Raw genomic sequence first — 19,518 nt, forward strand, 5'->3', positions numbered from 1 at the left:
GTGTGCTAAGTGAGTGAACATCAAAGATCACACAACAGAAGTGTGCGCGCTCTCTCTCTCCCTACCGTTAAGTAACTTGTGCATTGTTTTACTTACTTGTTTTTGACATATCCGACCGAACTACAAACTTTCCAGTGATGTCTGTGAGAAAGATATATTCACGCGACAAGCTCGCGCATCTGCGCCGCCGTGCGCTCAATCCACTCAGCGTGCTTTGTTTATCAGCTCGCGCACATCAGCTATACAGGCGTTAATACTGAATGTTTAACATTATATTCATTGCATACATATACTTCGTAGTAGACATCCTTAACTCCATTCTGCTGTCTGTTGTTCTGTTGTTGGTGTTTCTTTGTTTGAATATGGTGCTTATCACATGCTGTGTGGTATCAGCGTTTGGTATCGGGGCATTTTAACGAGTACGAGTACAGGAGCTCAGTATCGGGCCCGATACCAATACCAGTATCGGTATCGGTGCATCCCTAGTAGAAACTAATTGTTTCAAGACATTGACTTATTCACATGAAAGAACCCAAGCTAATGGAAAATGTAAAAGTTCTGGTTTGTTTGATGTGGGTTAAACAGATTTTTTGTTTGTTTTTATTTGTTGGAGTTTTGAATGCAGTCAATTTTCTCTTTTTAGCTCAGCTCAGTTTTTCCCGCTTGAGCCATTTAGCAGTCATTTACAGTTGCTTATTACCCTTCATTATTAACCAAATCAGCACTTTATGCTTCAACAACCTTCAACAACTTCTGGCATGGATCATGGCCTGCCATTATTTACGTTTATGTACTTGGCAGATTTCTGGCAAAATAACGTGCATGCATCACATTTTTGATGCCAATTTGTCAGGAATATGGGAATGTAGGATACAAATGAATCAATTTTATGATCTCAGTTTAAGTGAGCAGCCCACATTGCGGTTTCCCTTAAAAAACAAACAAAAAAAAAGATATATTTGAAGGCAGTATACCTAAACATGGAACCCCTTAAAATTCTGTCTAGGTTGGCAGCTTACTAAGTTTTGGAACAAAGCTATAAGCACCACTAGAAACCAATAGACTGATCTAAAAAAAACAAACTGTGATGTAAATCAAGAACTTATTCAGTCCCTGTGCATCAAAAATGGTTCTTTGAAAGTGAAGAACCTCCATATGTCCCATGAACTCTTTCCTTGATTCCCAAGCCTGACAGGTTGTCTCCTTCCAGTACTCCATGATAGCTTTGAAAGCAGTTGGCAGGTATACACTTGGTCACAGGGAACTATTTTTGTCAGGAAAGAGATCTACTCGCTTATAATTATGAGTGTTAGGTTTCAGCTTGAAAGACCACTGGTTCGGTACAAAGAGAGGGAGGAAAGAGAGAACGTTTGAAAGTGTATTTGGGTGGGGTCATGGGTTAAGCTTAGATGATGATGGATGCTTTTCCTCTAGGACTTACCCTTACACAAAGGAGTGGAGAGATGTTTATCCTGTGCAAATCGCAGATGCAAATGTGGAACTGTGTAAACGCTTGCAGATATGTGTCTTTTGGGCATTTGTGTTTGAGCTTTTACACTACAAATTTGCTTATGCTTGTTAATTGGGGTTGCCTCATGAAAAATAGTTCTGGCAAAAATGAGAAAAGAAAATTTCACAATATTTTTTACAGCTTTCAGCCATCATTATTAGTGCTGTTGGCTATGGCTAATGTTATTCTGTTATTGGTCTAAACTTTCTTTAGATATTAAATAAAGTTTAGATATTAAAGTAGCACATACATTGTATACAAAAAACAAACAAACAAAAAAAAAAACACAGTAAATAAACTTTGTGCATAGCCAAATTTGCCGACTGTAATTGAATCTGATACACAGGATTCATTTTCACTGATTCACAAAAGCAGTTTCAGCAAAAAATGGTTAACAAACTTCTGGTTCATGCACTCTGAATGTAGATTACTCATAAAAACATCAATGGAAACTAGAAGGATGACTATAACTATAGATCTCAGGTTAGATACTGTACTGTATTGTAGTATATTGTATTGTAGGATGTTCTGTCCAGAGGCCAAACATTCCGACACAGTCCTCTGGTTGTGACCTCTTAAGTGAATGTGGTATCATTTACACCTGGAGACAATCCAGTCATTGTTCCTCATAAGATCCAGGTCAGTGCAAGTTTTGCATTTGATGATAACAAGGACGGTCTTGCACAGGCTATGTATTCAAGGAGAGTGGTTAAATATTGCTGTGGTTCGTTTTATGGTTGGGAAGAGAATACATGGCCTTGGTAAACGATATTTTGTGGTTTCCATTTGTTTTTTGTCCTTCACTGTAATCATGTGGTTTCATTGAGATGTTACTGCTTCTGATTAGGTGAATAGCAAACCATGTGATGTTTTTTTCTTTATTTTAAATTTTCTGGGCTTAGAAATCGATGAAAATTGGCAGCTAGTATTATGAACACATGATGTAGATGCATTTTGTTCAGGCAAACCATCTTATCAGGCTTTCCCTTCCTCTGTCGGACACAAAGGAAGTCTCCTCCGAGGTCTCTGATGTTATTTTCAGGCAGTTTGTTGTCTGCCAGAGATAAGAGGAAGAGATTTGTTTTGCCTCTTTGAAAATGACTCTAGAATCATATTTGCTTTGCTGGGCTACAGCTTAAGCTAAACAAAAGCTAAAAGATTATTATTTTTTGGCTGATGTACAGTACAAGTGTGTTCATCAGTCAGTTTATAAAGTCAGATCAAGCTTGCTCACCCAACAGAAGGGATACTTCCTTAATCGTGAGCCTTTCACTGAGAATAAGCGGAAACTAATATTGTAAATCTACAGCCCTCTTTATCTCTCTCTCATACACACACACCCAACCCACATACACACATTCATAAAGCTCACAGTCTATTCTCACTCAGAAACATGCACACCAGCCCAGCCTATATAGAGCTGGCAACTCAATTTTTTCCTACCACATAATCCCCAAATGCAGTTGAGAGCTGGTTTGAAACCAAAATGAAGAAGAAAAATAGCATATAATATAATCACCCTTCCTTGGTAGCGTCAGTCTGAGAAAAGGCCCAACCATCATGCCCAGTGCTAAAACAAATATCTAAATTGATCCCTAGACACTTCTTCAAATAATCATTTATTTCGTCAACGGGAGTGCAGATAAAAATGCTTGTTGACAACAATTACATAAATGATATCGATGATGATGCGCTAAAGTCATTGATGTATGCTAATTTCATACATAAATTGGGCTTTTGAATCTAACAGTGCTCTAACAGTGTTTTTAGAAGAAAAATGCAGAAAAAATAGAAAATAAGTCATTGAAAATTTGCGTTGTTGTTTTTTTGTGTTTAGTTCATCATATTTAAATGAAAATAGTAGCTTTATGAGTTTACACTTCACATTAATGCTTTATTTCATTAAGTTTATTTATTGATAAATATTCAAGTTTTGTTTTCAAATATATCAGATGTTATCATTTTTCATTATTTTAATTATTGTTTAGTCTTATTTTGATAATTGTTGTCACTTAATTTTATTTTCATAAAAAATAAAGACAGGGAAGAGTTTCATTACAGAGTTGATTGGTTGGAAGAGGTTGAGGAAATATCAGTTAATATCAGTTGTGTCACAGTTATGATGACTACACTAGAAGACATTCAGTTAGGCTGTAGCATATTGTCATATGTTGGGGGCTGACTGAACCTGCACCGACAAGACTTTTTGTATCGCCATCTGATCCTGGGTGGAGATTTTCAGGTATTCACATATACACACACAATCACCCACAGATGCAGTTGCAGTTATGAACCCAAAATCACAGACAAAGAGAAAAAGCCTCCTGATTTTGAGTCTCATTAGGAGACTTTCCTTCAGGAAAATGCATCCCCCGAGAGCGGTGAGTTTGTGCTACAATCTTTTTATTTTTCTCGAGTTTCAATCGCGTTTTCCTTTTTTTTTCCCAAATCCAGATGCTCATCAGCTGCTTTACTCATTAGCTGTTTTATCTCATTCCTGCACTCCCACACCGAGCAGCTGCGGCAGGGAGACTCTGGCTCAGCTGGACTTGAGACACAGTCGTTTCACGCTCTGATGTTTCCACAATTGTGTGTCCGGATGTCTGTCCTCACTTACTTTAGATTAAATTTAGTTAATTAAAATGAGTTACAATGATACAGTTTTTGAATGTTTTGTCACAACTTAATTGCATTGCTTTTAATTAATTTACATTTGTACATCTGCATTAATAATTTTTGTTGGCCATAATCGGATATTACAGAGTACAGAACAAAATCTGTCCATGTAGTAGATTTAAAGGGGTCCTATTATGCGTTTTCACTTTTTCAACTTTAATTAGTCTGTAATGTTGCTGTTTGAGCATAAAAAAGAAATGCAAAGTAACAAAGCTCAAAGTTCAATTCAAAAGGAGATATTTTATTTAACAGAAATCACTTTTCAAAACTACAACGAACGACTCGTTTGGACTACAACGCCAAAACAATCAAGACTTTGTAAAAGAGCATAATAGGACCCCTTTTAAAAAAAAATAAAAATAAATTTAAATTTAAAAATGTATTTAAACTTTATTTAGCCAGGATAATCTCTCTGAGATTAAAAATCTCTTTCACAGGAGAGTCCTGGCCAAGAATAGGCAGCAATTACAATCACAAACACACAAAACAAAATAACAAGAAACTAAAACAACTAAACAACTTCAAGTGACTGAATAATAGATTTACAATGTTTCATAGACACCAAAGTTTGTAATTTCAATTTCATTTGGAGTAAATTCCAATCAAATGGAGCTACGTACACAAAAGCCATTTTTCCCAGTTCAGTTCTGGCAAATGGAACAGAAAGAGTATAACAATTTGGTACTTTACTAAATTAAAATATGATTACATTTTTTGACATTTAAATTGTAAAACATTAAATATATGTATTAATATTCATATTTTTTAATGTTTTGTTTGAGTGGTTTCAGAGAAGCAAATGCAGAGCACATGGATAAAATATTTATAATCCTTAGATCTGTCAAAAATCTTATTTTTTTTTAAAAAGGGCAAATTTAATAGGCAAGTTGTTTTTTTCATCTTAAGTTTATTGAACATTGTAATTTTTAAGTGTATTCTCACCTGTAGTTGTGGCTCTTTTTGATTAGTCTTTAGTCTGTATGTATTACAGTAACTTCAGTTTAAACATCCTAGGACAAGCCAAGATATTTTGTTTAGACCAACTGCTTGCCTTTTGTAATGGTGTTTTTTGCTGTAGCCTAGAGATAGTGTGCTCTGGCTGTGAGTTTTGTCTTCCTTTATCAACAAATGTCACCAGAAGAAGCTAGAATGTGTTTGTTTGAATTCACAGAGCATCCTGAATGAGAAGAAAGACCGTACTTGACAGCGTAGAGGTAGTGAAAGAAAATGAAACTGCTACATTTAAATCCTCATCGAAAACTCTCATACTGATATAAACCAGTTTTATTTCTTGGAGGTTTAAAAGGGCGAGTCGTCACCTTACGTAGTCCAGAAGGTGGAAATATAAACAAAGCAAGTCTCTGCAGCTTTTGCCACACATGTAGTTGTGTCTAAGGTTGATCGTGCAACGTCAGTGGAGGTGTGAAGATTCACAAGAAGAAGGGTGTATGGCAGTTGTGCAGAGACATCAGAAGAAAGTCTTTTATGATTGCAAGGAATTTATGCAGCAGTATGTGTGGCCTGGAAATGCAATGAAACCATTTCTACCTGAAGTAATTTGTGATGTTTACAAGGCATAAGTATCACTCATACTTACAGGAATAATTAACCCCAAAATTTAATTTTTTTACTGTCAAGTAATTTCAAACCAATTTCTTTCTTGTTGAACACAAAATAAAATATTTTGAAAGTCATTGGTGTCAAAAAAGGGACAAAAAAAAGGGTGAGTAATGATGACAGAATTTTTTTTATATACTGTTACTTTTTTTTGGTACCAGTTGGATGATACACATGGATGTCTAGGAATCAGAATGTCAGTACACTGTAAATAAAACAAGCATTTTTAGAGTATATATTACAAGAAAATACTATTTCAGTTAATTTAATGTAACACTTGCTGTTTCTTTATTATTTGTGAAATTTACTAGCAATTTCTTTTGCAAATTGTACAAATTGTTTCACAGTAAATCCTACTTTTCAATGTACACATAAAAACTACAAAAAAAACTTTAGCAGCCAAATAGCAACAGGCTAGCAACCATTCAGAACACATTAGCAACAGAATAGCAACCATAATTTCGCAAACAATTACAAAAAACAAGCAACAAAATTGAACGAATCAATCTTTTGTTTTGAAGCTAAAAACTTAAATGTATTTTCCAATGTATTCCAATAATCTTGTTTTTACAACTATGAAAAAATATTTTTCAGTGTAATTTTGATACACAGACAAATGTCAAGGTGAATATTTGAACCAAAGAAAGAAAAGGAGCCTCATTATGGTTTGATAACATGCAGTGAGATTTTCCCTGTGCTATTCTAGTGAACAAGCTCAAACATGTTTTCTTCTAAACACAGAAATTACCTCATCATTTCCTCTTGGAGTCCATAAATACAGTTCCTTGGTTTTACTTCTCATAAGTTCCAAAGCATCTGATTAGTTCACAGAAAAGTCACTCAGTCACATGGTGGGTCACAACAACCAGATGTCTGTAAGCCACCGCTAAAACCTGCCACGCTGTACGCCTACCAGATTTGCTGCTGTGAAACCCCGTCTAATAACACGTTTGCTCATCGGAGCGTGTGATATATATATAGAGAGCGCCCCTGCCTGAGACCCGTGTCATTGGTGGCCTCACAGTCTGTGGTCTGAGATGAATTGTTGCCATAGTGTTTCTGACCAAATACACCAAGGTGGTGGCACAAACTGAACGGTATTCAGGCTCCACCGTTTCATAGCTTCTCATTTTCTTCCCTTCTCGGTCTTTCTTCTCTCTGTTTCCCATTACTAACTTCATCCCTCACTACAATTAGAAGCATAGAAGAAGCCACTTCTGGTCTTATAAGGAGTGAGGTTTACATCAGTGGACTTGGTAGAACTGTGTGAGAGAAAGTCTTTATCTAGGGGTCTCAGTTTGAAATTGTTACAGTAAGGGCTCAGACTCATGAATCTTATTACTGGACTCTAGTTTGAGTTGTTCGGCATAAGCAGGCCTGTGCAACTCACTATTTATGCTTTGAAGTGGCCTGGAGGCTTGTGGTTTTTCAGGGCCGTCCCTCTTGTGTCTGTACACTGTGTTAAGAGCATTCTTGGACTGGGATGTGATGGAAAAAAGACTTACTTTGCAGACGAGGCTTTAGCAGTGTTTTCATATGTTTATGTTTATAGAATGCTACAATATTTGTATATTGTTAGTTGTTCTAACTAACGAAAGCATCACTATTATTATTGCTCTTACTACAGAATAAGGATAAGAATACACCTCAAACTATATGTATTAAACTTTGGTGCATAACTTGTTATAGAGATGAATGATTCCTCAAATCATGCATTTGTTGAGGAGAGTTGTGCTATTACTTTTCTAAATGTGTGATTTCTGGCGACAGCTGACAGATAATAAACTGAAATAAAAAAACAAGCTATCTGGGGAATGGGGATATCGCTTAAAATATCACTTAGAAGAGTATAATCAGAATTTCATTTAGACTTGGGATGGACTCCTAGCAACTCCATAGCCACGTTATATAAATCTAAGAATCTAGTAAAAAATTAATTTGATGTGGTTCATATTTTTTACAAATGTTGTGGAAAAAGAAATGCTTGGAAGCACTTTTTTTTTTAAACATTTTTAATAATTTGAAGATACTTTTCTTTCTTAGATCATCACTAAAGCATCCATGCTTAGCACTTCATGTATCACTGGTCAAACCCATTTGTAAGATAACAGAAAGATGTCCTTCACATGAACCACAATGAATCAAGTCATATGTGTCCGCTTTTGGCTCTTCTCCATTTTGAGAATCCTTGTCTTTTATTAGCATATAAATAGCTCTCCGTTAGTAATGTTGATAGCGCTACAAGAGCTCAGATTTGATAATGGTGATGTAGTGGGACTGGAATGTGCCATTTCTGAATGCTGATGAACTGCTATATTAACTCATTACCATTAGAGACAGATATAAATGTTCCTATTAATACCAGTTTGTGATATTTGAACATAGCTAAATGACAACATAATCACAAACAATGAAATCCATTTATTTATTTATTTGTTCTTCATTAATTTTCTATTTTATATAGAATATTATATAGAATATTTTAATATTCTTTCTTTTTAGTTTTCTTTCTTTTTTTTACCATCATAAATAATTTTGGCTCATCCCTCAAAAATGGAGTTTACAATGCTGAACATATTGTGGAAGTCATGCGAGGCATTTCTCCAGAATAAATGTTAATATTCCCAAAATATAGATATACTTAAACATTATACGTGTCACTAGTGTGATTACAACTGCTTCCTAACCTTGTTATTTATATCAAAATTATATACAATTATTAATATATAATTTATGCATATGCATAATCACATCTGGCTAGTTTCTAAAAGTATTAACTGTACAGCTTAGGTTTTGTCATTTTAATTGCACATTTCTGATTTTAAATGCTCTGTAATGTCTTGCCCCTTAGATGTCCATTGTAACTGCATTACTGTTGAACCTGGAACATTCCTTTAATGCACTGAGTGCATCTGTGTCTAGAAGGAAAGATTTTTTGGACGGCTATAAGTTTGGCATTCAGTTAGTGGTGAATACAATGAAAAGTGCCTACGGCTGAAATTAAAACCCTCTACACAACAAATACATCTGGTTAAATGGCACCAGACCGACAGAATAGTGCCAAGTTCATGCATGAGATCACTCAGTAAACATTGTTCAGAGGTTCTGTGAGTCATGAATCTAATTCTATCATTTTATTATGTGCCAACAAAGAACTTCTATATCCCCCTTCACATTTGTAAAAATTTCATTTGTATCCACCTCACAAAAGTCTGTTTCATTTGTGTGTTTGTCTGCTGTCCCAATAACCGCCTTCATTCCGTTACACTTCCTCCCACTGAACAAACACGGTGTGTGTTTGTCCATGTGCTTTGCTCCCAGCCTACACACACGCACAGATCTACAAACCTCTGTTGGTCTCTGGGATGCTGATGTAAACGAATAGGCTATCAGATAAGTTATTATATGGTTTTACCATATACTGTAGGTCAACTTCCTCATACTGGAGACTTGCATATTGGTTTGCATTCTTCCTCTCATTCACATGAACCACAATGAATCAAGTCATATGTGTCCGCTTTTGGCTCTTCTCCATTTTGAGAATCCTTGTCTTTTATTAGCATATAAATAGCTCTCCGTTAGTAATGTTGATAGCGCTACAAGAGCTCAGATTTGATAATGGTGATGTAGTGGGACTGGAATGTGCCATTTCTGAATGCTGATGAACTGCTATATTAACTCATTACCATTAGAGACAGATATAAATGTTCCTATTAATACCAGTTTGTGATATTTGAACATAGCTAAATGACAACATAATCACAAACAATGAAATCCATTTATTTATTTATTTGTTCTTCATTAATTTTCTATTTTATATAGAATATTATATAGAATATTTTAATATTCTTTCTTTTTAGTTTTCTTTCTTTTTTTTACCATCATAAATAATTTTGGCTCATCCCTCAAAAATGGAGTTTACAATGCTGAACATATTGTGGAAGTCATGCGAGGCATTTCTCCAGAATAAATGTTAATATTCCCAAAATATAGATATACTTAAACATTATACGTGTCACTAGTGTGATTACAACTGCTTCCTAACCTTGTTATTTATATCAAAATTATATACAATTATTAATATATAATTTATGCATATGCATAATCACATCTGGCTAGTTTCTAAAAGTATTAACTGTACAGCTTAGGTTTTGTCATTTTAATTGCACATTTCTGATTTTAAATGCTCTGTAATGTCTTGCCCCTTAGATGTCCATTGTAACTGCATTACTGTTGAACCTGGAACATTCCTTTAATGCACTGAGTGCATCTGTGTCTAGAAGGAAAGATTTTTTGGACGGCTATAAGTTTGGCATTCAGTTAGTGGTGAATACAATGAAAAGTGCCTACGGCTGAAATTAAAACCCTCTACACAACAAATACATCTGGTTAAATGGCACCAGACCGACAGAATAGTGCCAAGTTCATGCATGAGATCACTCAGTAAACATTGTTCAGAGGTTCTGTGAGTCATGAATCTAATTCTATCATTTTATTATGTGCCAACAAAGAACTTCTATATCCCCCTTCACATTTGTAAAAATTTCATTTGTATCCACCTCACAAAAGTCTGTTTCATTTGTGTGTTTGTCTGCTGTCCCAATAACCGCCTTCATTCCGTTACACTTCCTCCCACTGAACAAACACGGTGTGTGTTTGTCCATGTGCTTTGCTCCCAGCCTACACACACGCACAGATCTACAAACCTCTGTTGGTCTCTGGGATGCTGATGTAAACGAATAGGCTATCAGATAAGTTATTATATGGTTTTACCATATACTGTAGGTCAACTTCCTCATACTGGAGACTTGCATATTGGTTTGCATTCTTCCTCTCATTCAGTTTTGCCTCCACGCTCAGAGATGCAGGAGCATTTTTATGACCTCAAAAGCTTGACTAAAGCTCTTTGTTAAATTTGTGGTCTTTGCAAGTGTCTGGGCAGGCCTGGGTCAGGTCATTTGATGTGTGTGTGTTTCTGGGGGCAGTAACCGGAGCAGAGGTGTGAACAGCTGTGTGTTACTACACGCAGCTACATCAACGACCATATGTAAAAACCCTCCCCTCTCAACAAACACATATCACACACGTTCAGTTAAGATGAGAGAGGCTGCTGAGATGCCTGCAGGCATTTTCTCCAGCTCAGTAACTTTACCTCTCTCCTCTTTTTCTCCTCCTCTACCCCACCGAAGTCAGGATGGCAATTGCTCATTCATGTCTTTTTTTCTTCTCTTTCAGTCGGCCGCATCAGATGGTGGTGAGTACTCTGTTTAAACCCTTTCTAACAAGCAAAATCAATTTATTCAGAAAGTTGTTTAAAGAGTTCTGCTGACAGTTAGCTTTAAGTAGAGATTGCTACTATAAAAAAATATTTTAGACTATTGTTGTAAGCCATTTAATTTTATTTGTGTAGTCTAGTCTGTCTTAAAGTGTTACATTTGTCTATGAAGAGATGCAAGAAAAATGGTACAAGAGAAGTAGAAGATCATAATTTAAGCAGTGCACTTCATTTGAACACTGAGAATAAAGCAAAACTCACTTTCTCCAATTGAATATATATCGACGAGTTACAGATTGGAATGTGTAACTGAAGTAATCGGTAGCAGTTGATGACTTATATATACTATTGTTCAAAAGTTTAGGGTCAGTTTTTTTGAAAAAAAAAAAAAAAAGAGAAAGGTTTTTAAGTTCAAATAAATGCTGTTCTTTTGAACTGCAAAAAATAAAAATAACAGTTTCCACAAAATAATTAAGCAGTGCAACTGTTTTCAACAGTGATAATAAAAATAAATGTTTGTTGAGTACCAAATTAGCATATTAGAATGATTTCTGAAGGATCATGTGACACTGAAGACTAAGGTAATGGCTGCTGAAAAAGTTCAACTTTGTCATCACAGGAAAAAATACCATTTAAAATATATTAAAAATATTATTTTGAAATAACTTGATAATAACTCACAATAGTACTGTTTTACTGTACTTTATTTTTTCTTTAGAGACCTTACAACAAATCTCGCACAGAAAGTTACACTTAAAGATTTTGGTTTAGGTCAAAGTGCAGAGAGAAAGTTTTTGGGCATGTCAGAAGCAAAAAGTGTCAGTAAAACTGTTAGCAGGCCAATGAGAAAGTTTCCTTTAATTTGCAGGTTATGACAGTGATATTTAGAGAGAAAGCTTTGAGGTTTGTCTGGACTTGTCTAGCGAAGAGCAAGGAAAACAAATATTATGCATGATAGAGACCGCAACTGTTTATAACTAAGATACAAAACAGCACAAGTTATATATAATCTAGCTTTACTTGCTTACAAATCACAACATTTTTGTTGTATTCAAATCAGCAACACTTTAAAGTATGCAATTTTTCTGTTAAAATTCTTCTAACCCTAAACCATTACCATTAAGGCATTTGCAAATTGATTTTACCAAAATGTGTAAACACTGTGGCTCTGTGGCCTTTTCAACATTACTTAGTTTGAGCAACCTGACCAGCCCAACACAGCAACACTTGCTCAACCAATCGAGTGAGTTTGCAGTGAAACAGTTTGACTGACCAATTTCAAACTGAAGCAAACCTGTTTGAAAACAGTCATTATTTTTTCTATTTAATTGTTAACACTAGTGACTGAAATTATGCACATTGATGATTCTTGTAGTTATCTGCATACTGTCGTCTTAACATGAAAAATCATTCCCACTCCTCTCCTCATGCCACAGTATTAAAGACATCTAATCTCAGAACAGAGAAGTGATTTTGTTTTAGTGATCCAGACCAGAACAGTTGAAGAATCTGATCCTAAATCATCTCAACTGTGATATTTACTCTTTGCCTTATCCAGAGCGCAGCGGTCTTGAGCATCATGACTGCGGCAGTGTGAGCAGTTTGGAAAGTAATGGTAGTCTGCCCAGCATCACCAACCATTGTCGCTTCTCAGAGCGCCGTGTTGCATCATGGGCCGTCAGCTTTGAGCGTTTGCTCCAGGATCCTGTGGGTGTCCGCTATTTTTCTGTAAGTACTGGAGTGTGTCTTAGACATGTGCTTATTGTTAACTAAATACAATTCTTATGGCCTGTGAGCTTTTGACAGGCTAGCCTTTGTGTATATCAGATTGATGGTTTGTGTTGTTTCATTTGTTGACACCATATCATAAAGTAGAAGTGTATTAATGTCACAGGATAGTAGTTTAGAACCAAATGTACTTTTCGATGTTCCTGCAGGAGTTTCTAAAGAAGGAGTTTAGTGAGGAAAACATCTTATTCTGGCAGGCCTGTGAATGCTTTAGCCAAGTTCCAGAACATGACAAAAAGCAGGTAATCACCTGCAACACATACATGGTTGATGACCCTTAAAGTGATATTTTACCCAAAAATGAAAGTTCTGTAATCATTTACTTATCCTCATGTTGTTTGAAATCTTAACGACTTACTTACTTCCATGGAAAAATAAAACAATTATGAGAAGCAGAATGTCCAGGCTGCTCTTTTTCATACTAAAAAGTAGATGATCATTTAGTCGGTAACTCCAAAAAGGACAGAAAAAAAAAAACATAAAAGAAGTCTGCATCATTTGTGCACTATATTCCAAGTGTTTTGAAACCATTTATTAGCTTTGTGTGAGCAACAAACCAACATTTAAAGATGAAGCACGTCAGTTTATTTTAGTATTATTTTTATACTGTTACAGAAATTATTCATATTTTGAATTAGCTGCTTTTATACTTTAAGTAGTCATTTTAATTTGAATATTTTATATTTTAAACTTTTTTTTTCAGTTAGTTTCCAATACATTTATATATTTTTAAAAAGTTTATGTATGTATTTAATTATTTAGTTTTTCAACTAATATTTATATATATATTTTTTCAGCTTTAGTTAATGGAAATTATTTTTAATAGATTTAGATAACAATAACATTAGTGTATGTATGTGTTTCAATTGATATTAGGGTGGTTAAATAATTAAAGAATTCTAATTGTTTGGCTAAATTATCCTTTAAGAGTCAGGAGCATACAGGTCAATAGGTTTTTGATCTTATTTGAATCCTTTTTCAGCTGTCCCAGAAGGCCAAAGAGATCTACAATCGTTTCCTCTCAAGTAAAGCTACCATGCCGGTGAACATCGATAGTCAAGCTCAACTTGCTGATGATGTCCTGACAGCTCCACAGCCTAACATATTCAAACAGCCACAGCTGCAGGTCGATGTACACACATGATTAAACTCCCACATTCACATAGCCGTTGTCATTGTTTGACTGAGCAAACCTAACCTTCATTAAACCTTGACTCATCCCTGCAGATCTTTAACCTGATGAAGATGGACTGTTACGCTCGGTTCCTGAAGTCCACTCTCTATCAGAAGTGTATGCTGGCTGAGGTAGAGGGCCGACCTCTCCCTGACCCCTGCCCGATTCCATGTAGCCCCGCCCCATCCAAGCACAGCTTCACCTCTGACCGTTCCACATTCTCCACACCTAAAAATGTACTAATCTCACTACAGCAGCAATATCTCTCAAGAAAGCTTTGTGGTAGTTAAATTATGAGTAATGGGGAAATGTTTTTTGTTTACATTTACACCAGATTTTTTTTAGTAGTTGTCTATGGTTTCCTGTATTAATATAGATCTCATCTGTTTCAAATGGCATCAACTACCTTCCATTTTAATGTATTTATACTTTAATATGAAAAATAGGCATTGCTACATCACTTGAAAAATATATTAAAATAATATTAAATAATCAAACAATTAAAATATTTATTATTAATATAAAAATATAATTAAATATTAAATCCATTTTATTGAATTTACAGCAAACATAAGTACATTTTGGTATATACAATTACTATATACATAATATAAAATAATGCAATATAAATAATATAAAATATTCCATGGTATAACATTTTGGCCATACTACCAACTGCTTACTTCCATGCTATCTGTACAGAATACATTTAATGGACTTAATGTATACTGACATTTCCTATAGCTTTAGCCTGATTCACTGCTATGATATTCTGATTGTATCATGTTGTGTTACAGGAAAACAGGAGACCCAAAACAGGCAGGTCAAGTGATGACCTCAGAGAGAAACTCTTAGATAAGAAAAATGGCTTCTTTTCCTGGTACAGATATCCAAGTATTGGGAAAGGACAAAAGAAAAGAGACGCCCCAGATTTACCTTACAGTGAGTCTCAAAACAGTATCTCATCAGTAATTATTTAATTTCTTGTATTTATAGCATCTTAGGGTGCTTTCACACTAGCACTTTTGGTGCCCACCCGGGTTCGATTGACGTCAGAGTTCGGTACGTTTGGATGATGTGAACGCTGTCTTCTGAACTCGGGTGCGCACCCGCGAACCGTACCCGAGTCTGCTTAAAAAGGGTGGTCTGGGGTACGGTTCAGGTGAACTCTGGTACGGTTCGCTGCTGATGTGAACGCAATCGTGCCAAATCACGGAAGTGAACGCTATTAATGCCGTATTATTTGATAAAAATGTGTGTTTGTGTGTGTTTCACTCACTTTCCTGACGAGCGTGACTGACACGCTGCAAGCAGAGAGCTGTATATCTAATTTCTGTTCGCCTTCAGAGTTCTTTAGAGCATTTGCAGTACATTCGTAAAATGTAAAAACTGACATGCGGAGTCCCACAAGGCTCAATTCTTGCACCGCTCTTGTTTAGCCTGTATATGCTCCCACTAAGTCAAATAATGAGAAAGAACCTGAATTTAATGTAATTTATTAAAAGTTAACTTTCTTACAATTAGTGTATTTTGGTAGTTATTTTTTTTGTACATTGTAAACATTTTCTGATATAAAACCAATTTAATGTAAATTCTAATATGTGACATCTGCCATGTTGTGATTGGTTATCCATATGCGTGGACAGACTGTAATGGGCGGAGAGAGTCTCAGGGTTCACTGTCTTCTGGTGCGAGTCAAGAGCTCAACACTTCGTCTTCCGGAGGAAAGAATGAGGTAAGAAGATTGGGAGTTACATTAGGGAGTTTAGGAGTGCACCATTTAGAACACTAAAGAGTTACAACAATACGTATCCATTAGATATGCAAAGGTAAATTCGAATTTTATTCGAATTTAAAATGCATAATTTCAGTTAGGGTGAAGAAAAGCTTTTGGCTTCTCTCCTGAGCCCACAAGAGGGTGCATCGAGCAAAATGTTTACTAATGCACGTTTATTCAAAGTGCATAATGTTTAAAATAATGTTTATAAACCAATTATAATTAGGCCTAATTAAGTTGCTTAAACAACTATAAACAAAACAGCATCATGTATGTATGCATAGTTTAATACAAAGGACCGAAATCACACAGAATACATTTTTCATTTAAAAACATGAGTTGCAGTGGGGTGGGGAAAAAAAACCTGCCATAAAGTCTCGAGATATGTTTTTTCAAAGTTAAACTTGCATTAATTTTACATGGCTTTCTAAACATGCGGCTCTTTTGTGCAAGACGCGAGTGCAACGGTGATAGCTGTCCCTCTAGAAAATGCGCGAAATATGCGTTCTGTGTAAACGGCTTGGTTTGAGTTTTGACGTAAACAAGATCTTCTCTGCATTGTTCTCTTTTTCTGCAATATTTTTAATGAACAACGCAGCAGCACCGCATCTAGTGGTTTCAACTGGATAGGCTGACATAAATATTATAATGCAGTGACACCTAGGCTACATCGTAATCGCAACTCGTGTGCCGCTGATAAGTCTGTCTGACGCACACCTCAAATTCGAATGCAACGTTTTTGCATTTGAATGTGGATTTTTATTTTAAATTTGACGAATATTCGAAATTCTAATTTTTTTTTGACAGCCCTACACTGCAGTGATTTTACCACAGGTTTAGGGGTTGTTTAACTTTTTCCAATTTGACATAATAAATTTAATTATTTCGTTGGTTGTTTTATAATGTTTTGTATGTGTAAAGCAGTGTGAGCTGAGAAGTTCTGGTTCTGTTTGGGAAAAGGACAAAGAGCGATGTAGCAGGACGTGTACAGTAATGCTACCTGACGGCTCTGGCTGCTCCATTCCTCTACGACAGGGTGCCTCCATCAGACAGGTGCTGCTGGAGCTCTGTCAAAAACAGCGCATCAACCTGGCTTCTGTCGACCTCTTCCTCACTGGAGGAGAGAAGGTAGAGAGAGAGAGACCCTTCACAGCTTTTATAATGTCTCCTTTAGTTCTTCTGTGAATGCTAAGCTTGAGCTTTGTCACTGATTTATCTTTTTCTCATTGATCCCTGCCTAGCCTTTGGTGTTGGACCAAGATAGTATTACTCTCAGCTCCCGAGAACTTCGTCTTGAAAAACGCACTTTGTTCAGGTACATGTTGTTATTATCTCTCTTTCACTGGTGCTCGGTTGAAAGTTCACGATAATCCCTGAGAATTTAATGACCAAATATTTGCACCCAAATGGAGTTGTTATTTTGACTTTTATATTCAGTAGGAAATTCTCTTCAATACCAGCACGATCGGTTCTCTCCAAGAGTACCATATCTCATAAATGTAGAAAGACCATCAAACAAATGTGTGCTGTGGTTGGTGCTAGACTATAAATAAATCCACCCTGTTTGCTATATTCAGACTGGACCTGGTACCTATTAACAGATCGGTTGGGTTGAAAGCAAAGCCCACAAAACCTGTGACTGAGGTTCTGCGTCCTGTGGTTGCCAAGTATGGACTCCACCTTGGTGACTTGGTTGCCAGAATAGTAAGTGATTGACTGTGAGCAGTTACACATATGGCTGGCATACTCTGTATATTTTTGCATTGTTTGCTGTGCACACTCTCAGCACAGATCTGGGGCTGCATTCACGAAAATCTTTTTAAGAAATAGGTTAAGAAATTTCTTAAGATAAATTCCAAGAAGTCTGTAAGAATGAATAATCATAAGCATGCACACTATTTTCATAGTGTGCTTGACAGAGCTTAGCTTGGTGTTTTTAATGCACCGTTTTTGAACAGTTACTTTCAAAGAGCCTGTCTCAAGATGAAGTGATCTGTTTCATTCATTTGTGCGCCGTCATTTTGCGCTCTCCATAGAGTGAACGAGTACTGTGTGTGTGTTACAGTAAACTGCTACAGTAAACGCGTCTTGTGTATGGCCACGTTCATATGCGCTGAATAAGATTATGTTGTATTTAAAGGCAAAAAATTAAAACAAGCCTTGTCTGACTCATTTTTGTAGAGTTGTTAATGAATATCAAATTCAGAAAAAAGTTGTCACGCATAATAATGATTAATGACCCATCGTTTACATTATCCATCATTGGTGTGTCTCTTCAAAAAACTTGTGCACATTGATATTAATAGTCCTACTATGTATTTTAGTCTATGTAGCTAGTGTTGTTGTAATGCTTAAATATAACAATTACTTTGAAATAACCCTATAAATTCAGTAAATCATTCTCACCATTTGGTATTTAAGACAAGTCTGAGGTTATCCTAACTTTAGGAAGTTATTTATGATGATTTTTAAGAAGATTATTTTCAAGAATTTAAATTCTTAAGTTTTGTCTTAAGAACAATCTTAAGAAAAAAGATAAGATATTCTTAAGAAGAATTTTTGGGAATACAAAATATTTAGTTAAGTTAGAAAATAAGAAGAAAATGGCAGTTAAGAAGCAATTTCTTCTTAAGAATGTTTCATGAATACAGACCCTGAATTCAGAATTTATAAAAAAAATAGCAATGTCTCATATAATCTGTGATTTAAATCTATAAAATAATCTGTGATCTGTGATTTTAAAACAATAGGATTTCCTGATGTGAAATGTACATGCAGCTGGTTCAGTCTCATTGGGTGTGGAGTTATGTGGTATAGCAGGAACACTGCAGTTTTTCCCCTCTTAAACGTCAAACAGTGGTCATCTGAGCCAGCTTTTAGAAGTTAATGGAAGACAGCACTAAGCAGAGAGAAATTACTGTAATGGCTTGAAACAAAGCCACCTCCCAGCTCCACAAAGCATGAACGCTTGTTTATTTTTAGCCAGTCTATGAAGCTTTTACTATATCACAGAGCACAGACGTTTAGCATTAACCTTCAAAAGCACTGAAGAAGATCTATGTGATGCTAACATGTGGGGCATAGCTAAAACTACAGATATAAAGCTAGGCTAAAAGCAGGTGCTAACATTTCAGTCACATATCAGTGTTTGGTACCTAGATTAATGTTCTGGGTTCAAAATGAGTTGTTAAAAACAAGCAAAAGCTGTGTTTGGTGGCGCAAGATATTCCAGATGATTGAAAAGCAGAAATAATCCTTTGATAAAATATCCTTTAATACTGTTCAGGGTGCATAAACCTCTAGTCTTGTGTTACCGTAATTCTTGTAAATTAAGTTTACATATTCAAATAATACTTTGTGGATAGTAACATCATATAGTCACGACAGGATTTGAAAAATATCAGATCGTAAATGTACACAGACAAGGTTAAGCAATTTGATAAGTAGTCTCGTGTTAACATGTATAATGTTCAAATATTATGAACAGGAGTATAAAGCATCCCATTATGGTGTGAGAAACCGATGCAAATGATTCAGCGCGTGAGTGAACTATTCACGATTCAGTTTGATTCATTTTTAATTTCAGACCTTATTGCAAACCCGTTTGACCGATTAGATAAAAAGAGTGATTCATTTATGGCTTTGACAACACTAGTTCAGATTTTCAACAGCTTATAGAAAACACTAATGATGTGTTTGTT

The 19,518-nt window shown here is 35.6% G+C and overlaps 1 protein-coding gene across 1 annotated transcript in view; it reads left to right on the plus strand.

Moving 5' to 3' along the window:
- LOC107679231 (regulator of G-protein signaling 12-like) overlaps positions 1 to 19,518 on the plus strand; it is a 31,955-nt gene that overhangs the window by 4,672 nt on the left and 7,765 nt on the right. Inside the window, exons 2-11 of the mRNA XM_016474743.1 lie at positions 11,039 to 11,057; positions 12,637 to 12,806; positions 13,016 to 13,108; positions 13,849 to 13,992; positions 14,094 to 14,276; positions 14,838 to 14,982; positions 15,687 to 15,775; positions 16,742 to 16,945; positions 17,059 to 17,132; positions 17,395 to 17,521. Coding sequence (XP_016330229.1) covers positions 11,039 to 11,057; positions 12,637 to 12,806; positions 13,016 to 13,108; positions 13,849 to 13,992; positions 14,094 to 14,276; positions 14,838 to 14,982; positions 15,687 to 15,775; positions 16,742 to 16,945; positions 17,059 to 17,132; positions 17,395 to 17,521 — 1,248 coding nt within the window. The remainder of the gene's footprint in view (positions 1 to 11,038; positions 11,058 to 12,636; positions 12,807 to 13,015; positions 13,109 to 13,848; positions 13,993 to 14,093; positions 14,277 to 14,837; positions 14,983 to 15,686; positions 15,776 to 16,741; positions 16,946 to 17,058; positions 17,133 to 17,394; positions 17,522 to 19,518) is intronic.

Source organism: Sinocyclocheilus anshuiensis, unplaced genomic scaffold (assembly GCF_001515605.1).
Source record: "Sinocyclocheilus anshuiensis isolate Anshui unplaced genomic scaffold, SAMN03320099.WGS_v1.1 scaffold1644, whole genome shotgun sequence".
In the NCBI taxonomy this organism is placed as follows: Eukaryota; Metazoa; Chordata; class Actinopteri; order Cypriniformes; family Cyprinidae; genus Sinocyclocheilus; species Sinocyclocheilus anshuiensis.